Consider the following 24,843-nt stretch of genomic DNA (forward strand, 5'->3'; position numbering starts at 1 on the left):
GCTCAGTGAAGTGTTTCAGTTTTAATCTCCTCTCAAGCACACACTGGTTCCTGGTATCAGTTTACTGAGGGATATTGTTTTGTAAGCTACTTTTCGATAATAGACCTTGTGCATTCATGCTCTCCCTTCAGCTGTTATTAGACCATAAATAATATAAATGTTACATTCCGTTCTGGAATCACCTCTGTGTTCCTGGCAGCTCTGCTCATTCTTTAATATGAGCCTCTCCAAGATCATGCCAACTTGTCACGCTAGGGTCTCTGATTGTGGCTGCTCAGAGGCCTTTGTGCATCCTTAGGCTGAGGACTGTGCCTTTGACGAGAGTTTATAGAGAATGAGAGCCGCAGCAAGAACCGCTTTGTTTATGTGATCGACACACACAATTCTGAGTAACTGACAGCTAAATATCAGTCAGGAATTCCTCAGCACAGGGAAGAATGTAACCTGCACACAATGGAAACAAATAGGGCAGGATGGGAAAGGCTATCACACTATATTTGGAATTGCGTGTGTGATACAGCTGGAATGTGGCCTGGCTATTTTCTGCACCCTCTGGTTTGGTCACTGCTAAGTGCATTCAAGCATTATCATTGAGGGAAGCCAGTGAGCGACACGGGGAAATCCCGTAGTCTCCAAGGCACCATGGCGACAGTAAGGAAGCTGAGTGCGGCCCATGTCAACAATTCGCTCAGCAACGATTTGAACGTGGTCAACGTTAAACTGGACAGTGTGAACAAGAAGGTGGATCGGCTGTTACTGGGACAGGAGAGGCTTCTGAAGCAACTGGAGCAGCTGTCCCAGGACGCGGCAAGTCTGGAGAAGGAGGTAGAGGAGATAAAGTCAGGAGAGAGAGGACAAAGACCAGAGGACAGTTGCTGTATCTGTAAGAATCTCTATCAGGACATATCTCAAATGCTGCTCACACTGGGCAAAATGTACGGGCAAAATGATGAGAGGATGGGATCTCTGGAGAGTTCACTAGCATGGATTACAGAGAGGTTCCAGAAATTTGAGAACTCATCTGGTCTCAGTGACTCACAAGTGGACAGGACAGAGGGGCAACTGGAATCAGCTGCTCGGAGGCTCAGCGAGGTACAGAATGGACTTAGGGCTTGGGTGAAAACCAGGGATTGGGTAATGGTATTCGTTACAATGTGTGTGATGCAGCTCAGATCTGTTCCAACACATTCAGCTATGGAAGAGGCTGAGGTTCCTGTTGGGTGAGGCTGCAAAAAGTGAGGGAGGAAACTTTAATTAAAGAGGAAAATAACGAGAAATGGAAATGGGGAGACTTTCCTTGCTGTTTTCAGAGCAGAGAACACTCCCATGAGCAAACACATTACAACAGTGACTACACTCCAAAAGTACTTCATTGGCTGTGAAGCACTTTGGGATGTCCTGAGGTTGTACTACAGAAATGCAAGTTAGTCAGTCTTTCTTTCTAATCTCCGAGCTGCTGATACAGGACAAGTCCGCAGTCTGAGATGAACAGTCTCAATCCATTGGTTGCGACATTGACTCATGGTAAAAACTTAAATGGTTCAAAAGGATAAACTGATCCTGGTAGATGGATGATGGCAGCAGGCACGGACAGTATCTGACTCTTCCTCCATCTACATTGTTCCACTCCTCTTCTTTAGAATGTTTCTCTCGCTCTTTCTCTGCAACCCATCTAGCTATGGAATTGATGAATATTGTTACTTGTTGGAGAACAGAATGAAGCCACGTGTGAAGTGAGCCTGTGCTCACTGACTTACACTGGTTCCCAGTCAAGCAACACCTTGACCTTAATTCCCATCCTTGTTTTCAAATCCCTCCATGGCCTTATCCCTCCCTATCTCTGGAACCTGCTCCAGTCCCACGACCCTCTGAGATACCCTCGCTTCTCTAATTCTGGCCTCTTGTGCATCCCCAATTATATTTGCTCCACCATTGGTGGCCCTTCAGTTGCTTTAGGCTCTAAGGTCTGGAATTCCCTACCTACATCTCTCAGCCTCTGCCTCACTTTCCTCCTTTAAGACACTCCTTAAAACCTATCTCTTTGACCAAGCCTTTGCTCATCTGTGCTAATTTCTCCTTATGTGGCTCAGTGTCATACTTTGTTTTATAGTGCTCTTGTGGGACGTTTCATTGGAAAGAATTTTCCCCCCGTTGGGGGGGAAGTTCAGGAGCGGGCGGGGGCAGGCGTGCCTCCGATCAGCGCCCCTGAGCGGAAGCGTGCCACCATTTTAAGTAGGTGGGCCAATTAAGGTCCACCCAGCGTGACGTCCGCCAGGAAGCGCTATGCGCTCCCTGTGTGGGCGGAGGGGGAGATTCCCTCAGCCAAGAGCGCACTCTTTCTCACATGCGCGTGAAAAAGCACACTCATCTCCCTGAGGCTAAGTGCTGCCTCAGGGAGATCGACGCCAAATTTAAAAATGGTAAAGGTACAAAAACAAAATTTCTCTAACACGTCCGCTCATGTGACACTGCCACGTGAGTTGGGGCATGTCCATTACTTTAAATCAAACATTTATTAAATTTTAAAAAACCTTCATGAAACCTCATCCCACCTGTGGATGAGGTTTCAAGCTTTTTCTGATGCCCGCCAGGGCTCCTGGCCTGCCCGCCAACCCTAAGGTTGGACGGGCAGGTCCATTAATGAGGTTAATGACTTTGTCAATAGCCTCAATTGGCCACTAACAGGTTGGCGGGCGCACAGCTGATTCGGCTGCCCCCAAGGTGGCCTGAAAATTGAAATGATGCGGGGTGACGTCGGGAGTTCCACCCTACATCATCCTGCGTCATTTTACGCGTCAGGCCGACCTAAAGATCCTGCCCAATTAGGTTAAAGATGCTTTATAAATATAAGCTGTTATTGCTGTTGGAGACTATCCCAGCTTTCAGAACATCAGCTATGTTGAGATACCTTCACTAGCATCAAGAACAAAATTGCTTTTCTATAGCACCTTTCATGAGCCCAAGTTGTCTCAAAGTGCTTTACAGCCAATGAAGTATTTTCGAAGTATAGTGACTATTGTAAAGTACAAAATGCAGCAGCCAATTTGTGCACAGCAAGATCTCACAAACAGCAATATGATAATGATCAGACCATTTGTTTTTTGGTGGCATTGGTTGAGGATAAATACTGGCCAAGACACTGGGGAAAAACGCCACTGCCCTTCGAAGTTGTGACATGGGATCTTTCACGTTCACCCAAGAGGGCAGACTGGGCCTCAGTTTAACATATCATTCAAAAGACCACATCTGCGACAGCTTAGCACTCCTTCAGCACTGCACGGCAGTGTCAGCCTGGAATATGTGCAACAATGTCTGGAGTGGATCTTAAACTCACAACAGTTGATGTCTATTTGATGTCTGATTCAGAAAACTGCCAAGTCTGTTGATGACATGACTGTAACTATTGAGTTCACCTGTTCTGTTACAGTCACACATGGAAAGACAGGAGTTGAGTGTGATCATTTTTTTCTCGGATTGAGATATTTAAGACTACCAGATATCATAATCAGAGAGTTGAAATGTTTTCCAAACAATGGGTTTCTATGTGATTACTGAGAAAGGGAATTCATGTGTTGGAACTTATCAGCTTAAAGATACTATTAAAATCATTTTCTGCCCATTTAGAAATATATTATTTTCCAACGTGCCACATGAAATATTTTTAGGTTCATTCATGGCATGTTGATAAGGTTGACATACGTTCATCCTTAAAAGTCCCAACAATGGTAACTGGAGGGCTTGCTAAGCCATTTCAGAGGCCAGCTGAGTGTGGGACTGGAGTCACATACAGGCCAGACTGGGCGGGAGAGCAGATTTCCTTTCCAAAAGAACATTAGTGAATCAGTTGGGTTTTTACAACAATCCAACAGCTTCATGGGCAGTTCTATTTCTGAGATTCACAAACTGCTGTGAGCTGACACACACTGACTCGAACACACCTGTTCTAATACCTCCTCCTGTGACTCAATGTCAAGCTGTGTTTGATAACATTCCTGTGAAGTGTCTTGTGACATTTTACTGTGTGAAAGGTTCTATATGAACTCATGTTATTGTTTAAGAGAGCCAGTATGTGACTTCAGCCTTTGTCGAGGGGGCTTGTGGTTGATCCTCCTCATCTGCTGCCAAACATATATTGGTGAAGATATGAATCAGCCAGGTTTAAGTAACACTGAGGCTATGGAGGTGGCTTGCTGCAGTGTACCTTAAGGGCCCCAAAAGGAAAACTGAAATTTTGGAGCCTTTCAGCTTTGCTTCTGGGAACTTTCTTTATTTCAGCAGAGTCTTGGAAAATGGTTGCGTTCCTGACACCTCCCACAGCTAGGACTGACACACCAGTAAGAGCCAAATTCCTCCCCAGCCCTACCACCACCACCACACCCCCCACCCCCACCCCACCCCAGCCCTCACTCGGCCCAATCCCTCAGCCCTCACTCGGCCCAATCCCTCAGCCCTCACTCGGCCCAATCCCTCAGCCCTCACTCGGCCCAATCCCTCAGCCCTCACTCGGCCCAATCCCTCAGCCCTCACTCGGCCCAATCCCTCAGCCCTCACTCGGCCCAATCCCTCAGCCCTCACTCGGCCCAATCCCTCAGTTCTCACTGGGACAGAATATACAAATATGTAAATTTGGCAAATCAAGGCTTCAGCTTTGGGTCAGATCAGCTCAAGTCCCCTCTATGCAGCTTTGTGACATTTCACTCACACACTCATTTCATTCACACACTCACTCACACACATAGTCACCTTCTCACGCTCATTCATATTTGTCTGATGCAGTCAAACTCACAATGTAAGGTTTACATTGAGTACACTATTTGTAGTGGCTGCTGCGTTTGTAATGAAACCCAATTAACCTCATCAACTGAACATGAAACTGTTGACCCCAGGAAACATTGGGGAACTCAAAAGGGGTTCCAAAGGTTGGAGAACCATGAAACTTCTCTTTGAAGCAATCAAGGTGAACATCAAGAGGTTCTTCATCCTCAAAGGTGTTCAGAAGGTGAGAGAGAGACACAGAGGGAAATGTCCCGACTCTCAAAAAGCATGTAGAATCTGTGGTCAATGAGGGTCAATGTTATGGAAAATCTCCAATAGGTGAAGAGCCTGCAAGCCTCTCCAAAATAGGCTTTGGGAAGGGAATCCGCAATTGGATCCAATACCAGTTTCAGTCAATGGGTGGGAATCAGAAAGCTTTCCAATCAAATCTGGAGTAAGGTAGGGCTGTCCTCTCTCCTCTGGCTTGTCTGTATGTTGTATTGAACGTTTTGCCCTGTCCATCAGAATGGATGTGCACAAAAGAGGGTGACGATCCCATGCAGTCTCAGGTCAAAGGCCTTGGTTTTCATGCCTCCCTCTATGTTGGAGCAGAGGTGAAAAGGCTTTAAAAATGGCAGACAAGTTGCATATCCAGGATCCTAAGGAGAGGCACTGGTGTTTGTCATTCGAGTAGTAATCTAGAGACCCAGGGTAATGTTCTGGGAACCCGGATTAAAATTCAACTAATAAATCTGGAATTAAAAAGCTAGTCAGTAATGGTGATTGTGAAATCACTATCAATTATCATAAAAACCCATCTGGTTCACTAATACACTCTAGGGAAGGAAATCTGCTGTCCTTACCTGGTCTGGCCCACATATGACTCCAGACCCACAGCAACATGGTTGACTCTTAACTGCTCTCTGAAATTGCCAAGCGAGACGCTCAATTGTATCAAACTGCAAAGAAGTCTACAAAAATGAATGAAGCCAGACAGACCTCTTCGCATTGACCTAAGCACCGGAAATGACAACAGTAAACCCAGCCCTATCAACCCCGCAAAATCCTCCTTACTAATATCTGGGGGCTAGTGCCCAAATAGGCAGAGCTGTCTCACAGACTAGTCAAGCAACAGCCTGACATAGCCATACTCACAGAATCATACCTTACAGATAATGTCCCAGACACCACAATCACCATCCCTGGGTATGTCCTGTCCCACCGGCAGGACAGACCCAGCAGAGGTGGCGGCACAGTGGTATACAGTCAGAAGGGAGTTGCCCTGGGAGTCCTTAACATCGACTCTGGACCCCATGAAGTATCATAGTATCAGGTCAAACATGGGCAAGGAAACCTGCTGATTACCATGTACCACCTTCCCTCAGTTGATGAATCAGTGCTCTTCCACGCTGATCACTTGGAGGAAGCGCTGAGAATGGCAAGGGCACACTCTGGGTTGGGACTTCAATGTCCATCACCAAGAGTGGCTCATTAGCATTACTACAGACAAAGCTGGTTGAGTCCAAAAGGACATAGCTGCTAGACTAGGTCTGCAGCAGGTGGTGAGGGAAAAACATACTTAACCTCATCCTCACCAACCTGCCTGCTGCAAATGCATCTGTCCATGACAGTATCGGTAGGAGTGACCACTGCACAGTCATTGAGGAGACAAAGTCCTGTCTTCACATTGAGGATACCCTCCATCTTGTGTGGCACTAATTATCATAGGAACATAGGAGCAGGAGAAGGCCATTCAGCCCTTTGAGCCTGCTCTGCCATTCAATACGATCATGGCTGATCATCCACTTCAATGCCTTTTTCCCCATATTATCCCCATATCCCTTTACAACATTGGTATTTAGAAATCTGTCAATCACTACTTTAAACATACTCAATTACTGAGCTCCCACTGCCCTCTGGGGAAGAGAATTCCAAGGATTCACAACCCTCCGAGTAAATAAATTTCTCATCTTGGTCCTAAGTAGTTTCCCCCTTATTTTGAAATTGTCCCCTGGTTCTAAACTCCCCAGCCAGGGGAAACGTTTCACCTACATCTACCCTGTCTATCCCTTTAAGTATTTTGTAGGTTTCAATGGGATCACCTCTCATTCTTCGAAACGCTAGAGAATACAGGCCCAGTTTCTCCAATCTCTCTTTATAAGGCAGTCCCACCATCCCTGGAACAAGTCTGGTGAACCTTCGTTGCGCTCCCTCTATGGCAATAAGATCCTTTCTGAGGTAAGGGGACCAAAACTGCACACAGTACTCCAGGTGCAGTTGAACCAAGGTTCTATACAATTAAAGCAAGACTTCACTACTCCTGTATTCAAAGCATTCCGTTAACCTTCCTAATTGCCTGCTGCACCTGCATGTTAGCTTTCAGCGACTCATGGACAAGGACACTCAGGCTCCTTTGTACATTTACACTTTTTAATCTCTCACCATTTAAGAAATACTCTGCACATCTGTTCCTCCTACCAAAGTGCATAATCTCACATTTTCCACATTATATTCCATATGCCATGTTCTTGCCCACTCACTAAGTCTGTCCAAAACCTCCTGTAGCCACTTTGCACCTTCCTCACAACACACATTCCTGCCTAGCTTTGTATCATCTGTGAACTCGGGAATATTACATTTGGTCCCCACATCCAAATCATTGACGTACATTCTGAACGGCTGGGACCCAAGTACTGATCCTTGCGGTACCCACTAGTCACAGCCTGTCAATGTGAGAATGACCTGTTTATTCCTACTGTTTTCTGCCTGTTAACCAATACTTAATCCCACCAGTATATCACCTCCTATCCCATGTGCTTGAATTTTGCTAATCAACCTCCTGTGGGGGACTTTATCAAAAGTCTTCTGAAAATCCAGTCCGCCTACGTCCACTACCCGCCTGACCAATTCTGTTTGTAACATCGTCAAAAAACTCCAACAGGTTCGTCAAACATGATTTCCCATTCGCTAATCCATGCTGACTGTGCCCAATCAGATCATTATGATCCAAGTGTCCATTTATCACATCCTTTAGAATAGATTCTAGCATTTTACCTACTACTGGTGTAAGGCTAACAGGTCTGTAGTTCCCTGTTTTCTCTCTCCCTCCCTTAAATAGTGGGGTGACACTTGCTACCTTCCAATCTTCAGGAACCATTCCAGAATCTATAGAATTTTGGAAGATGATTACCAATCATCCCTTATCTCTATAGCTACCTCTTTCAACGCTTTGCGATGTAGATCATCAGGTCCCGGGGACTTATTAACCTTCAGTCCCATTGATTTCTACAATACAACCTTCTTACCCACACTAATTTCCTTCAACTCCTCATTCTCCCTAGTCCCTTGGATCTCTAAAACTGGGAGATTTCTTGCATCTTCCTCAGTGAAGACAGACACAAAGTAATCACTTTACATCTCTGCCATTTCTCTATTCCCCATTATAAATCCTCCTGACTCTGCCTGTAACGGACCCACATTTGTCTTAGAAAAATGTTTCCTTTTTACGAACCTATAGAAGCTTTTACGATCTATTTTTTGCTAGTTTACGTTAATATTCTATTCTCCCTTTGTTTATCAGTTTCCTGGTCCTCCTTTGCTGTATTCTAAAATCCTCCCAATCCTCAGGTTTACTACTATTTCTGGTAACTTTATAGGCCTTTTCTTTTAATCTTATACAATCCCTAACTTCCTTTGTCAGCCACAGTTGACTGACTTTTCTGTTTGGGTTTTTGTACCTTGAAGGAATGTATAGTTGTTGTAAACTGAGTAATAATTCTTCAAAGACTATCCATTGCCTATGTACCGTCACACCTTTTAATATATTTTCCCAATCCACCTCAGCCAATTTGCCCCTCATATCTTCATAATTTCCTTTGTTCAAATTTAACACCCTGGCTTCAGATTGAACTACCTCACTTTCAAACATAATGTAAAATTCTATCATATTATGGGCACTCACCCTTAAAGGTTCTTTTATAACAAAATTATTAATTAACCTTTTCTCATTATATAATACTAGATCTAAAATAGCCTGTTCTCCAGTCGGTTCCTCAAAATACTGCTCTAGGAAACCATCCCTATCACACTCCAGAAACTCGTCCTCCACATCATTAGTGTTCATTAGGATTACCCATTCTCCATGCAGATTGAAGTCACCCATGATTACGGATTACCCGTGCTACATGCTTCTCTCATCTACTGTTTGGTGGCCGATAAACAACTCCTGTCAATGTTTGCTGTTCCTTAGCTCCACCCAAACAGATTCCACATTTTATTCTTCCAATCTGAGATCCTCCCTTACTAAAATACTGATCCCATCCTTTATTATCAGTGCAACAACACCTCCTTTTCCTTTTTCCCTGTCCTTACTATATGTCGAATGTCCTTAAATATTCAGTTCCCAGTCTTGGTCACCCTGCAGCCACATTTCCATAATGGTAATTAGCTCAAACCCATTTACCTCTATTTGTGCCTTTACATCACCTACTTTGTTGCAATACTTAACTTTGCCCCTTTATCATTATTCTGCGTTCTAAGCCTAGTTGATGCTCATCTTTGTTTCGCCTGCCCTCTAATTTCACTTGCTACTTTTCTACTTCCTGTTACCAGCTTTACTTCCTTTTAATTTGAGCTCCCTCTCAGTTCCCATCCCTCTGCCAATCTAGTTTAAACCCTCTCCAACAGCACTAGCAAATCTCCCTGCCAAGATGTTAGTCCTGGTTCTGTTAAAGTTATAACCCGCCCATCTTGTACGGGTCCCACCTGCCCTAGAACCAGTCCCAATGCCTCAGAAATCTGGTTCCCCGGCCCTACGCCAATTCTCCAGTCACATGTTCAATCGATCAACCCTTCTATTCCTTTGTGCACTAGTACGTGGCACTGGGAGTAACGCTAAATGGGATAGATTTTGAATTGATTTAGCAACTTAAAACTGGACATCAGTGAGGCACTGTGGGTTTTCAGCAGAAGCAGAATTGTACTCAGCCACAATCTGTAACCTCATGGCCCGGCATATCCCCCACTCTACCATTACCACCAAACCAGGGGATCAACCCTGGTTCAATGAAGAGTGCAGGAGAGCATGCCAGGAGCAGCACCAGACATACCTAAAAATGAGGTGTCAACCTGGTGAAGCTATAGCACAGGACTACTTGTGTGCTAAACAGCATAAGCAGCAAGTGATAGACAGAGCTAAGCCATTCCACAACCAACCAGTCAGGTCTAGGCTCTGCATTCCTGCCACATCCAGTTGTGAATGGTGGTGGACAATTAAACAACTCACTGGAGGAGGAGGCTGCACAAATATCCCCCTCCTCAATGATGGGGGAGCCCAGCACATCAGTGCAAGAGATAAAACTGAAGCATTTGCAACAATCTTCAGCCAGAAGTGCCGGGTGGATGGTCCACCTCAGCCTCCTCCAGAGGCCCTAGCATCACAAATGCCAGTCTTCACTAATTCAATTCACTCCACGTGATATCAAGAAACAGCTGGTTACTGCAAAGGCTATGGGCCCTGACAATAATCTGGCAATAGTAATGAAGACTTCTTAGAACTAGCTACACCCCTTGCCAAGCAACAACTGCAACATTGGAATCTACCCAGCAAAGTAGAAAATTGCTCAGGTATGACCTGTCTACAAAGAGCAATTCAACTCGGCCAATTACTGCCTTTTCAGTCTACTCTGAATCATCAGTAAGGTGATAGGAGTGTCATCAACAGTACTATCAAGCAGCACTTACCCAGCAAAAACCTGTTCATTGATGCTCAGTTTGGGTTCCACCAGGGCCACTCAGTTTCTGATCTCAATGCAGCCTTGGTCCAAACATGGACAAAAGAACTGAACTCCAGAGGTGAGGTGAGAGTGATTGCCTTGACAGCAAGCAGCATTTGACTAAGAGTTGCATTAAGGAGCCCTAGCAAAACTGATGTCACTGGGAATCAAGAGGAAAACTCTTCAAAGACTGAAGCAGTCGATGTCCATATGCAGCAAGAGCTGGACAATATTCAGGCTTGGGTTGATGAGTGGCAAGTAGCTTTCATGCCACACAAATGCCAGGCAATGATCATCCTCAGCAAGAGGGAATCTAACCATCATCCCTTGAAGTTCAATGGCATTACCATCACTGAATCCCCCACCATCGACATCCTGTACGTTACCATTGACTAGAAACTGAACTGGACTAGCCATATAAATACTGTGATTACAAGAGCAGGTCTGAGGCTAGGAATCCTGTGGTGAGAAACTTGTCTCCTAACTCCCCAAAGCCTGTCCACCATCCACAAAGCACAAGTCAGGAGTGTGATGGAATACTCCCCATTTGCCTGGATGAGTGCAGCTCCCACAACACTCAAGAAGCTTCACACCAGGGCAAAGCAGCCACTTGATTGGCACCACATCCACAAACATTCATTCCCTCCACCACCGATGCACAGTAGCAGCAGTGTGTACTATCTACAAGATGCACTGCAGAAACTCACCAAGGCTCCTTAAGCAGCAACTTCTAAACCCTTGACCTTTACCATCTAGAAGGCCAAAGGAAGCAGACACATGGGAACACCACCACCTGGAAGCTCCCCTCCAAGTCACACATCATCCTGACTTGGAAACATATCGCCGTTCCTTCACTGTCGCTGGGTCAAAATCCTGGAACTCCCTTCCTAACAGCACTGTGGGTGTACCTACACCACATGGACTGCAGTGGTTCAAGAAGGCAGCTCACCACCACCTTCTCAAAGGCAAATAGGGATGGGCAATAAATGCTGGCCCAGCCAGCGAATCCCACATCCTGTGAAAGAATTTAAGAAAATGAATATTATCAATGCAAGCTGTCATTGTAAATGTCGTGAGTCACCTCAGTGTCACAAACTGCATTGAAAGGAACTGATATGGTTTGCACTTTATAGAATGTTAAATTTCAACTGTGTGTAATGTACATTTACAATTTTATATATCAAATATATTTTTGGGAAAAAACCCATGCTTTAAACCGAAATGACAGTTTCTCTTTCTCATTCCCCCTCAGAAAGCAGGAACTGAGGCCAGTGATGCAGAAGCAGCAACGGAACTATCCGATGATAAAGGTAATCATGCTTCCTGTCACCAAGCGGGTGAGAATGGTGATGGGAATTGCTGCAAACCCAATGATACTGAACAACAACAACTTACACTTCATCTATATTCACTTGAACACCTTGGACAGGTGTAAAATCATCACCAAAACTACTCTCTCCCAAGACAAACATCTAACCCTGGAGTGTCTGTGCAAGTATAAGACTAGTCATGGTGTAATACTATAGAATGATTGCACAGGAGGCCCTTCAGCCCATTGTACCTGTGCTTGACTCTTTTCTAGAGCTATCCAAACCTAATCCCACTGCCCTGCGTCTCTTCTCTTCAGCTCAATGAATATCCACCATTCCCATGAAGAGTCCAATGGATTGTATCTCAATAATTGGCCAGTGCAAAGCATTCCGATCTCAAGGCAAACCAGACCCTCTGGAAAGACATGTCTGCTCCCTGTCTGTTTATCTCTTTGTGATCATTAACTTCACCATCTCATGTGACTGACTCCCCAACAGAGGAAATCATCTTTGTTTATTCACTTTCATCATTTAAAATCCTGAATAAATCTCCATTGAAATCAGTTTATAAAACATAAACCAGATTGTAAGCTCTGACTGTAAATTGAATATTACCTCCCCTTTTAGTTTAAATTATAAAGCAATTTTATTAAACAGTGGATACTTATATTCAATCATGTATCTAGATGGTTACATTAGAAGTTTAACTATCTATCCACCAGAACAGGAATAGGCCATCAAGTCCCTCCAACTTGTTCCTCACTCCATCGGTTTATACCTGATTCATGTTGGAGGTCATGTTGGAATTGTGGTGAGGCCACAGCTGGAGTACTGTGTGCAGTTCTGGTCACCACATTATAGGAAGGATGTGATTTCACTGGAGGGGGTGCAGAGGAGATTCACCAGGATGTTGCCTGGGATGAAACATTTAAGTTATGAAGAGAGGTTGGATAGACTTGGGTTGTTTTCGTTGGAGCAGAGAAGACAGGGGCGACCTGATGGAGGTGTACAAGATTATGAGGGGCATGGACATGATGGATAGGGAGCAGCTGTTCCCCTTAGTTGAAGGGTCAGTCACGAGGGGATATAAGTTCAAGGTGAGGGGCAGGAGGTTTAGGGGGGATGTGAGGAAAAACGTTTTTACCCAGAGGGTGGTGACAGTCTGGAATGTGCTGCCTGAGAGGGTGGTGGAGGCAGGTTGCCTCACATCCTTTAAAAAGTACCTCGATGAGCACTTGGCATGACATAACATTCAAGGCTATGGGCCAAATGCTGGTAAATGGGATTAGGTAGGTAGGTCAGGTGTTTCTCACCTGAAGGATCTCTTCTGCATTGTGATTCTGAGTGTACCACACATCCAGTTAACAAAAATTGATCAATCTCCGATTTAAAATTAACATTTGATAAAGTATCACTTATTGTTCCAAAATTCTAAAACCTTTCTGTGAAGAGGTGTTTCCAAATTTCAAAGAAAGGTTTGGCTCTAATTTTTAGACTCTGTCTCCATGAATGCCCAAGCAGCAGGATTATTATTCCTCAATCTCCCTGACTGTTTTGATCAATTCACCTCTTAACCTCTGAAATTCCAGGGAATACAACTCAGTTGGTGAAATCGCGCCTTGTAGCTTAACCCTTGGAGTTTGTTGTTATTTATTCATTTATGGGATGTGGGCTTCGCTGGCTGGGCCAGCATTTATTGCCCAGCCCTAGTTGCCCTTGAGAAGGTGGTGGTGAGCTGCCTTCTTGAACCACTGCCGTCCATGTGATGTAGGTACACCCACAGTGCTGTTAGGAAGGGAGTTCCAGGATTTTGACCCAGCAAGTGAAGGAACGGCGATATATTTCCAAGTCAGGATGATGAATGGCTTGGAGGGGAACTTACAGGTGGTGATGTACCCATGTGCCTGATGCTCTTGCCCTTCTAGGTGGTAGAAGGGCAAGTTTGGAAGGTGCTGTCGAAGGAGCCTTGGTAAGTCCCTGCAGTGCATCTTGTAGATGGTACACACTGCTGCTACTGTACATCGGTGGTGGGGGGAGTGAATATTTGTGGATGTGGTGCCAATGAAGCGGGCTGCTTTGTCCTGGATGATATCAAGCTTCTTAAGTGTTGATGCAGCTGCGCTCATCCAGGCAAGTGGAGAGTATTCCATCTTGTAGATGGTGGACAGGCTTTGGGGAGTCAGGAGTTGAGTCTCATCACATGATTCCTAGCCTCTGAACTGCTTTTGTAAGAGGTTGTTCCTGGGGGATTCAGTGATGGTAATGCCATTGAATGTCAAGGGGTGATGGTTAAATTCTCTCTTGTTGGAGATGGTCATTGCCTGGCACTTGTGTGGTGCAAACCTTACTTGCCGCTTGTCAGCCCAAGCCTGGATGTTGTCCAGGTCTTGCTGCATTTGGACATGGACTGCTTCAGTGTCTGAGGAGTCACGAATGGTGCTGAACATTGTACAATCATCAGCGAACATCCCCACTTCTGACCTTATGATGGAAGGAAGGTCATTGATGAAGCAGCTGAAGATGGTTGGGCCGAGGACACTAACTCTGAGGAACTCCTGCAGTGATGTCCTGGAGCTGAGATGACTGACCTCCAACAACCACAACCATCTTCATTTGTGCTAGGTTTGACTCCAACCAGCAGAGAGTTTTCCTCCTGATTCCCATTGACTCCAGTTTTGCTACGGCTCCTTGATGCCACATTCAGTCAAATGCTGCCTTGATGTCACTCAAGTCACTCTCACCTCACCTCGGGAGTTCAACTCTTTTTCCATGCTTGAACCAAGGCTGTAATGAGGCCAGGAGCTGAGTGGTCCTGGCGGAACCCAAACTAGACGTCAGTAAGCAGGTTATTGCTGAGTTAAGTGCTGCTTCATTGCACTGTTGATGGCCCTTTCCATCACTTTACTGATGATCGAGAGTAGACTGCTGGGGCGATAATTGGCTGGGTTGGATTTGCTCAGCTTCTTGTGTACAGGACATACCTGGGCAATTTTCCACATAGCCAGGTAGATGCCAGTGTTGTAGCTGTACTGGAACAGCTTGGCTAGGGGCGCAGCAAGTTCTGCAGCACAGGTCATCACTACTCTTGCGGGAATATTGTCAGGGCCTATAGCCTTTGCAGTATCCAGTGCCTTCAGCTGTTTCATGATATCACGTGGAGTGAATTGAATTGGCTGAAGACTGACGTCTGTGATGCTGGGGACCTCCAGAGGAGGCCAAGATGGATCATCCATTCGGCACTTCTGGCTGAAGATTGTTGCAAATGCTTCTGAAGTGTCTTTTGCACTGATGTTCCGGGCTCCCGCATCATTGAGGATGGGGATATTTGTGGAGCCTCCTCCTCCAGTGAGATGTTTAATTGTCCACCACCATTCTTGACTGGAAGTGGCCTGACTGCAGATCTTAGATCTGATCCATTGGTTGTAGAATTGCTTAGCTCTGTCTGTCACTAGCTGCTTCCGCTGTTTGTCATACAAGTAGTCCTGTGTTGTAGCTTTACCAGGTTGACACCTAATTTTTAGGTGTGCTTGGTGCTGCTCCTGGCATGCCCTCCTGCACCCTTCATTGAACCAGGGTTGATCCCTTGGCTTGATGGTAATGGTAGAGTGGGGAATATGCCAGGCCATGAGGTTACAGATTGTGGTTGCATACAATTCATCTGCTGCTGATGGCCCATAGCACCTCATGGATGCCCAGTTTTGAGTTTCTAGATCTGTTTGAAATCTATCCCATTCATCAGGGTGATAGCACCACACAACACGATGGAGGGTATCCTCAGTGTGAAGATGGGACTTCATCTCCACAAGAACTGTGCGGTGGTCACTCCTACTGATACTGTCTTGGACAGATGCATCTGCGGCAGGCAGGTTGGTGAGGATGAGGTCAAGTATGCTTTTCCCTCTTGTTGATTCCCTCATCACCTGCTGCAGACCCAGTCTAGCAGCTATGTCCTTTAGGGCTTGGACAGCTCAGTCAGTAGTGGTGCTACCGAATCACTCTTGGTGATGGACATTGAAGTCCCCCAACCAGAGAACATTCTGCATCCTTGCCACCCTCAGTGCTTCCTCCAAGTGATGTTCAACATGGAGGAGCACTGATTCAACAGCTGAGGTGGGGGGTGCAGTACGTGGTAATTAACAGGAGGTGTGCTTGTCCATGTTTGACCCTGATACCACAACACTTCGGTGGTCTGGAATCATTAAGGACTGCCAGGGCAACTCCCTCCCGATTGTATACCACGGTGTCAGCAGTCCTTCTGGGTCTGTCCTGCTGGTGGGGCAGGACACATACACTAGCCTGTGAGATAGCTCTCCCAATTTTGGCACAAACGCCCAGATGTTAGTAAGGAAGACTTGACAGGGTTGACAGGGCTGAGTGTGCAAATGTTGTTTCCGGTGCCTAGGTCAATGGAGCTAGTTCATCAAATTCTTAATCTTTTCCTGCTTTTCTGTAAAAGTTTAATACATCTGAGGTCATTCTGGTAAAACTTTACTGCACTCCTCCAAGGCCAATTTATCCTTCCTAAGATGTGGCCTACCCAGGGCTTCATAACGTTGAAGCATGTCCTCTACCCACTTGTCCTTGAGTTAGAAAAGCCAGCATTCCATTAGTCTGTTGCATTATTTTCTGTATGTGCTCATGACATTTTTATGAACTGTATACCTGGATCCCAAAGTCTCCACTGTTTGCAGCTTTTCACTTTTTTGTAAGTACCCTGTTCTATCCTTTTAGATCCAAAATTAATGACCTCATATTTGTCTACATTGAGATCAATTTTCCATAGCTTTGCCCAATCACTTTATCTATTAATATCTCTTTGAAATGTATGGTTCCCCCTATAATGATTACAATGCCACCAGAGATAAATTTGGATATGTTGCTTTCTATCCCATGATTTCAGTCACAACTGAGGCCCAAACATAGGTCCTTCTGGGACAATAAGAGTCACATCCTGTCAATTCGCATATCTGTCCATTATCCCTTCTCTGTAACAAAAACAAAAATAGCTGGAAAAACTCAGCAGGTCTGACAGCATCTGCGGAGAGGAATACAGTTAAGGTTTCGAGTCCGTATGATTCTTCATCAGAAATGACTATCAAAAGTCTTCTGGAATCCATATAAATAAAACAACATAGTTCAAAGACAGGACCATGTGACCCATTGAGCATGCACTGGCTAGTTTGAAGATCAAACCAGCTAGTCCCACTCCTCTGCTTTTTCTCTAATTTCTCTTCAATTTTTTTCCTCCTTCCCTTTCAAAGGTTATATTGAATCTGGATCCATCACCCTGGCAGACAGTACATTCCAGACATTAACCAATAGTTCCATGAAAAGATCGTTTCTCATTGTCACCTCTGGTTAAATAACATCCATAGATATTAATCCCCAGTCCACTGCTTTAGTCACCTCTTCAAAAATATTGAATCATGTTCGCCAGACAAATCCTACCCTTTATAAATCCATGTTGGTTCTCTGATCAGCAGAAAATTTTCAGAGTCTTCAGTCACCCTATCCATAATTATAAACTCTCCAATTTCCTAACAGATTTTAGGCTGACCAATGTTCCCTGGTTTTCCCTGACATGAGCAAATTTCCAATCGAAAGGAAAGACTCGTGAATTGAGAGAACTTTGAAAGATTATAGCTAGGGCATCAACGTCGATCTCACAGACTTCCTTAAACCCTGGGATGGAAAATTTATCACTCTTTTATTGCCATTCCTGTCATTTTGTTTTATTAATTTTGTGAGTCCTTATCCCTGATTCATTATTCATTTTATTGGGATGTTTGGCATGTCATCGATATTATTCTACATGTCCACCATTTCCTTATTTCCATTGTCAATTCCTAACCAATTCCTAACATTATTGGTTTTCCAGGGCCTACATCACTTCTAACTACCCTCTTTTTCTGAATATAATTGCGAAAGAGTATTGTGTTGATTTTGTTATCCAGCAATCACACTCTCTCAGTCATACAGTAAGGAGTGGGGTGGGGGGGGTAGAAAAAAGGGAGTTTTTACAGCTATGGATAATAAAATTAAAAGAACCACAGAATGAATAATTAGTTCCCGTAGCTTCCAGAGTCCAGATTGTCAAAGAGGGAGTTTCCTTGACCAAGGAGAAGTTCAAATGAGTCCTTAGTTGGAGACAGCAATGTGAAAGTCCTTTTGCAGTGAATGATAATGGTGCACAAGAGGATTCCTGTGTTTAGACTGCTTGGCAGGCTTTGATCGGCAACAGGCTTCAAAGAAATGAGATGCAGTGCCCAGCTGCTTGGTCAGCTGGGAGTCCTGCTGTAGGTCTGTTTGATTGGTTGGTAATTCAGCAGACTCAGTTCTCAAAGCAATATAGAGATTCCAAAATGATCACTTGAGTCATGTGACCTTCTTTCTCAAACACCCCTTTGAAATAATTATGATCTGGTGTTTGGGTTTGCTTTCAGGACTGATCATGTCCCAGCCATTAGCTTTTGAAAGAGTTAGCATCCATATTGAAGTAGCACCACAGCAAGAATAAGGAGTTTCAATCCCTGGGAGTCCCCTGGTTTTGTGATTATAATGGCCTTACAATTCCACAATAATGAGGAGGATTCTTTTGTTCTTGTAATTCCTGTTGGAAGCTTCCAGAACAAGGGGTCAATCTTGTGGCCATGTGACTTAGAGCAGCCATCTTTTTAGGTTGAGCAGAAAGTCCATTTTAAAATAGCAAAAAACAAGAATCAAGTTAATAAAAGAATAAAATACAGTTTGGATTTCCTTCATGTCTTATTCACATAACGTTTTTGTAATTCCCCGATCATCAGATTTTGTGCTTGATTTTGCATTTTTGCAGGCTTTTCATTTTAATTTTATGTTGTCCTTTACCTCTTATGTCATCCAAGATTATTTTTGGCAAGTAGGCCTCTTGACCCGAGGGGTATTACTGGATTGTGCTTCATGTTATTTTCCTTTCAACATCTCCTTGAGAAGCAAAATAATGAAGTGCCTGATGTAAAGTGCTCATTAAGAATAACACTTTAAATATAATGCTCCGCTTATCCTCTTCCTGAATTGTGGAATCTATTGGCCTCTGTGTAGAGAGTACATTTACTTTCACTCAGCCTGGTCAAAGGGCTGTTCTCAGCTCAATCCTTTTTGTACATCTGCACTGCTGCTAAAACTGGTTAGAGATTACAATGCCAGATTTCCAGTCCAAAGGACAAAACAGTGTCATATTCATAATTGAAGTTTCAAATCTGTTTCTGTATAAATAACCCAAAATTTGATATTTAGTACATTTCCTACAGTTGAACAGAGACTGTAAAAATGATGCCCAATGCTCAATGTATTAAACCACAGACTGCCCAATTCACAGATTGTAATAAACTACAGACTATCCAATCTACAGACTGTAATAAAGCACAGACTGCCCAATTCACAGACTATAATAAACTACAAACTATACAATCCACAGACTATAATAAACCACGGACTGTCCAGTCCACAGACTGCCCAATTCACGGACTGTAATAAACTATGGACTATCCAATCCACAGACTGTAATAAACCACGGACTGCCCAATCCATAGACTGTCCAATCTACAGACTGGCCAATTCACAGACTGTAATAAACTACAGACTACCCAATCCACAGATGGTAATAAGCCACAGACTGTCCAATCCACAGACTGTCCAATCCACAGATTGTCCAATCCACAGACTGTCCAATCCGCAGACTGTCATAAACCACAGACTGTCCAATGCGCAGACTGTAATAAACCACAGACTGTCCAATGCGCAGGCTGTCCAATCCGCAGGCTGTCCAGTCCACAGGCTGTCCAGTCCGCAGGCTGTAATAAACCACAGACTGTCCACTCCGCAGACTGTCCAATCCACAGACTGCAAGTAAACACAGGCTGTCAAATACAGAAGGTCCATTTCGCAGATTGTCCATATCACAGGCTGTCCAAACCACAGACTTTCCAATCAACAGACTGTTCAATCCACAGTCCATAATAAACCACAGAAAGTCCAATCAACAGACTGTTCAATCCACAGTCCATAATAAACCACAGAAAGTCCAATCAACAGACTGTTCAATCCACAGTCCATAATAAACCACAGAAAGTCCAATCCACGGATTGTAATAATCCACAGTTTCTAATCCACAGAGTGCCCAAATTATACACTGTCCAATGAACACACTGATCAATCTGCAGGCTGTAATAACCCACAGACTGTCCAATCCACTGACTGTCAAATCCACAGTCTACCAATCTTCAGAGTGTCCTATCCACAGTCTGTCCAATTCTCAGAGTGTAATAAACCACAGGCTGTCCAATCCACACACTGTCCAGCCCACAGAATGTAATAAACCACAGACTGTCAAATTCACACGCTGTCCAATCTACAGGCAGTAAAAAACCACAGGCTGTCCAATCCACTGACTGTCCAATCCACAGACCATCCAATCTGCAGAATGTCCAATCTACTGAGTGTAATAAATCACAGACTGTGCAATCCGAAGACAGTGCAATCAACAGACTGTCTAATCGACAGACTGTAATAAACTATAGACTGTCTAATCCACTGACTGTCCAATCCAGAGGTTATCCAATCTACAGAGTGCCCAATCCACAGACTGTCCAAACTACAGACTGTAATAAACCTCAGAGTGTACAATCAACATACTGTCCAATACACAGACAATCTACAGAGTGTCCAACCCACAGGCTGTCCAATCCAAAGAATGTCCAATCTACACAGTGAAAGAACCATAGACTGTCCAATCCACAGAATGTAATAAACCACAGACTGTCAAATTCACACGCTGTCCAATCTACAGGCACTAAAAAACCACAGGCTGTCCAATCCACAGGCTGTCCAATCCACAGACTGTCCAATCCACAGACTGTCCAATCCACAGACTGTCCAATCCACAGACTGTCCAATCCACAGACTGTCCAATCCACAGACTGTAATAAACCACAGACTGTCCAATGCGCAGACTGTCCAATCCACAGACTGTCCAATCCACAGACCATCCAATCAGCAGAGTGTCCAGTCCACAGGCTGTCTAATCTACAGAGTGTCCAATCCACAGGCTGTCCAATCCAAAGAATGTCTAATCGACACAGTGAAAGAACCATAGACTGTCCAATCCACAGACTGCCCAATGTAAAGACATCCCAATTCACAAGCTGTAATACGCAACAGATTGTCTAATCCACAGGCTTTAATAAACCACAGACTGTCCACTCCGCAGACTGTCCAATCCACAGACTGTAAGAAACCACATGCTGTCAAATACAGAATGTCCATTTCGCAGGCTGTCCATATCACAGGCTGTCCAAACCACAGACTTTCCAATCAACAGACTGTTCAATCCACAGTCCATAATAAACCACAGAAAGTCCAATCCACAGATTGTAATAATCCACAGTGTCTAATCCACAGAGTGCCCAAATTATACACCGTCCAATGAACACACTGTCCAATCTACAGGCTGTAATAACCCACAGACTGTCCAATCCACTGACTGTCAAATCCACAGTCTACCAATCCTCAGAGTGTCCTATCCACAGTCTGTCCAATTCACAGACAGTAATAAACCACAGGCTGTCCAATCCACACACTGTCCAGCCCACAGAATGTAATAAACCACAGGCTGTCCAATCCACACACTGTCCAGCCCACAGAATGTAATAAACCACAGACTGTCAAATTCACACGCTGTCCAATCTACAGGCAGTAAAAAACCACAGGCTGTCTGATCCACTGACTGTCCAATCCACAGACCATCCAATCCGCAGAGTGTCCAATCTGCAGACTGTCCAATCCGTAGAATGTCCAATCTACTGAGTGTAATAAATCACAGACTGTGCAATCCAGAGACAGTACAATACACAGACTGTCCAATCAACAGACTGTAATAAACCATAGACTGCCTAATCCACTGACTGTCCAATCCAGAGGCTATCCAATCTACAGAGCGTCCAATCCACAGACTGTCCAAACTACAGACTGTAATAAACCTCAGAGTGTACAATCAACAGACTGACCAATCCACAGGCTGTGCAATCCAAAGAATGTCCTATCTACACAGTGAAAGGACCATAGACTGTCCAATCCACAGACTGTCAAATGCACAGACTGTCCAATTCACAACTGCTCACACCACAGGCTGTGCAATCCACAGACTGTCCAATGTACAGACTTCCCAATTCACAAGCTGTAATAAACAACAGACTGTCCAATCCACAGACGGTAAGAAACCACAGGCTGTCAAATAGAGAATGTCCATTTCGCAGGCTGTCCATATCACAGGATGTCCAAACCACAGACTTTCCAATCAACAGACTGTTCAATCCACAGTCCATAATAAACCACAGAATGTCCAATCTACAGGCTGTAATAAACCACAGACTGTCCAATCCACTGACTGTCAAATCCACAGTTTACCAATCCTCAGAGTGTCCTATCCACAGTCTGTCCAATTCACAGTCTGTAATAAGCCACAGGCTGTCCAATCCACACACTATCCAGTCCACAGAATGTAATAAACAACAGACTGTCAACTTCACACACTGTCAAGCCCACAGAATGTAATAAACCACAGACTGTCAACTTCACACACTGTCCAATCTACAGACAGTAAAAAACCACAAGCTGTCCAATCCACTGACTGTCCAATCCACAGACCATCCAATCGACAGAGTGTCCAATCTACAGACTGTCCAAACCACAGACTATGATAAACCTCAGAGTGTACAAACAGATTGTCCAATCAACACACTGTCTAACCCACAGGCTGTCCAATCCACAGACTGTAATAAAGCACAGTATCCAATCTGCAGACTGTCCAATCCGCAGACTGTGCAATCCGCAGAGAGTCCAATGCTCAGAGAGGCCAATCCGCAGAGTGTCCAATCCGCAGAATGTGCAATCCGCAGACAGTCCAACCCGCAGAGTGTCCAATCCGCAGACAGTCCAATCCTCAGAGAGTCCAATCCGCAGGCTGTCCAATCCGCAGCGTTCAATCCGCAGTGTTTCCAATCCGCAGTGTTTCCAATCCGCAGTGTCCAATCCACAGAGAGTCCAATCCGCAGTGTTTCCAATACGCAGACTGTCCAATCCGCAGTGTTTCCAATCCGCAGAGTGTCCAATCCGCAGAGTGTTCAATCCGCAGTGTTTCCAATCCGCAGAGTGTTCAATCCGCAGAGTGTTCAATCCGCAGTGTTTCCAATCCGCAGAGTGTCCAATCCGCAGAGTGTTCAATCCGCAGTGTTTCCAATCCGCAGAGTGTTCAATCCGCAGTGTTTCCAATCCGCAGACTGTCCAATCCGCAGTGTTTCCAATCCGCAGAGTGTCCAATCCGCAGAGTGTTCAATCCGCAGTGTTTCCAATCCGCAGAGTGTTCAATCCGCAGTGTTTCCAATCCGCAGAGTGTTCAATCCGCAGTGTTTCCAATCCACAGTGTTTCCAATCCGCAGAGTGTCCAATCCGCAGTGTCCAATCCACAGTGTCCAATCCGCAGTGTCCAATCCGCAGTGTCTCCAATCCGCAGTGTTTCCAATCCGCAGTGTTCAATCCGCAGTGTTTCCAATCCGCAGTGTTTCCAATTCGCAGAGTGTCCAATCCGCAGAGTGTCCAATCCGCAGTGTTTCCAGTCCGCAGAGTGTCCAATCCGCAGTGTTTCCAATCTGCAGTGTTTCCAATCCGCAGTGTTTCCAATCCACAGCGTTTCCAATCCGCAGTGTGTCCAATCCGCATGGTGTCCAATCCGCAGTGTTTCCAATCCACAGTGTTTCCAATCCGCAGTGTTTCCAATCCGCAGACTGTCCAATCTGCAGTGTTCAATCCGCAGAGTGTCCAATCCGCAGTGTTTCCAATCCGCAGTTTTTCCAATCCGCAGTTTTTCCAATCCGCAGTGTTTCCAATCCGCAGTGTTTCCAATCCGCAGTTTTCAATCCGCAGAGTGTCCAATCCGCAGTGTTTCCAATCCGCAGCGTTCAATCCGCAGTGTTTCCAATCCGCAGAGTGTCCAATCCGCAGAGTGTCCAATCCGCAGTGTTTCCAATCCGCAGAGTGGCCAATCCGCATTGTTTCCAATCCGCAGTGTTTCCAATCCGCAGTGTTTCCAATCCGCAGTGTTTCCAATCCGCAGTGTTTCCAATCCGCAGACTGTCCAATCCGCAGTGTTCAATCCGCAGACTGCCCAATCCGCAGTGTTCAATCTGCAGGCTGTCCAATCCGCACTGTTTCCAATCCGCAGTGTTTCCAATCTGCAGTTTTCAATCCGCAGAGTGTCCAATCCGCAGTGTTTCCAATCCTCAGAGAGTCCAATCCGCAGTGTTAAATCCGCAGTGTCCAATCCGCAGAGTGTCCAATCCGCAGAGTGTCCAATCCGCAGAGTGTCCAATCCGCAGAGTGTCCAATCCGCAGAGTGTCCAATCCGCAGAGTGTCCAATCCGCAGAGTGTCCAATCTGCAGAGTGTCCAATCTACAGAGGGTCCAATGCACAGACAGTAATAATCAAGACTATAATAAATAAACCACAGACTGTCCAATCTACAGATTGTCCAATCCACAGTCTGCAAGAAACCACAGAGTCCCCAATCTACAGGCTGCCCGAAGCACAGGCTACCCAATCTACAAAGTGTCCAATTCACCAACTGTCCAATCCATAGACTGTCCAATCCATAGACTGTCCAATCCACAGCCTGTGCAATTCAGAGACTGGCCAAGCCCACAGACTCTCCTTCCACAGACTGTCCGAACCATATACTGTCCAATCCACAGACTGTCCATCCACAGACTGTCCAAATCACAGACTGTTAAAAACACCGGCTGTCCAATCCACAGGCTGTCCAATTCACAGACTGTCCAAACACACAGAATGTCCAATCCGCCTACTGTCCAATTCACAGACTGGCCAAACCCACAGATTGTCCAATCCACAGACTGTCCAATTCACAGACTGTCCAAACCCACAGACTGTCCACTTCACATACTGTCCAATTCAC

At 45.0% G+C, this 24,843-nt stretch overlaps 1 protein-coding gene across 1 annotated transcript in view; it reads left to right on the plus strand.

The window, feature by feature from the left end:
• Nucleotides 1-617: 617 nt before the first annotated feature.
• The window catches only part of LOC144673603 (uncharacterized), a gene marked incomplete at its 3' end in the record, with an annotated part of 236,213 nt that continues 211,987 nt past the window's right edge, over nucleotides 618-24,843 (plus strand). Inside the window, exons 1-2 of the mRNA XM_078535351.1 lie at nucleotides 618-1,092; nucleotides 11,782-11,839. Of these exons, the coding sequence (XP_078391477.1) occupies nucleotides 643-1,092; nucleotides 11,782-11,839 (508 nt within the window). The remainder of the gene's footprint in view (nucleotides 1,093-11,781; nucleotides 11,840-24,843) is intronic.

This window comes from Cetorhinus maximus, unplaced genomic scaffold (assembly GCF_964194155.1).
Source record: "Cetorhinus maximus unplaced genomic scaffold, sCetMax3.hap1.1 HAP1_SCAFFOLD_393, whole genome shotgun sequence".
In the NCBI taxonomy this organism is placed as follows: Eukaryota; Metazoa; Chordata; class Chondrichthyes; order Lamniformes; family Cetorhinidae; genus Cetorhinus; species Cetorhinus maximus.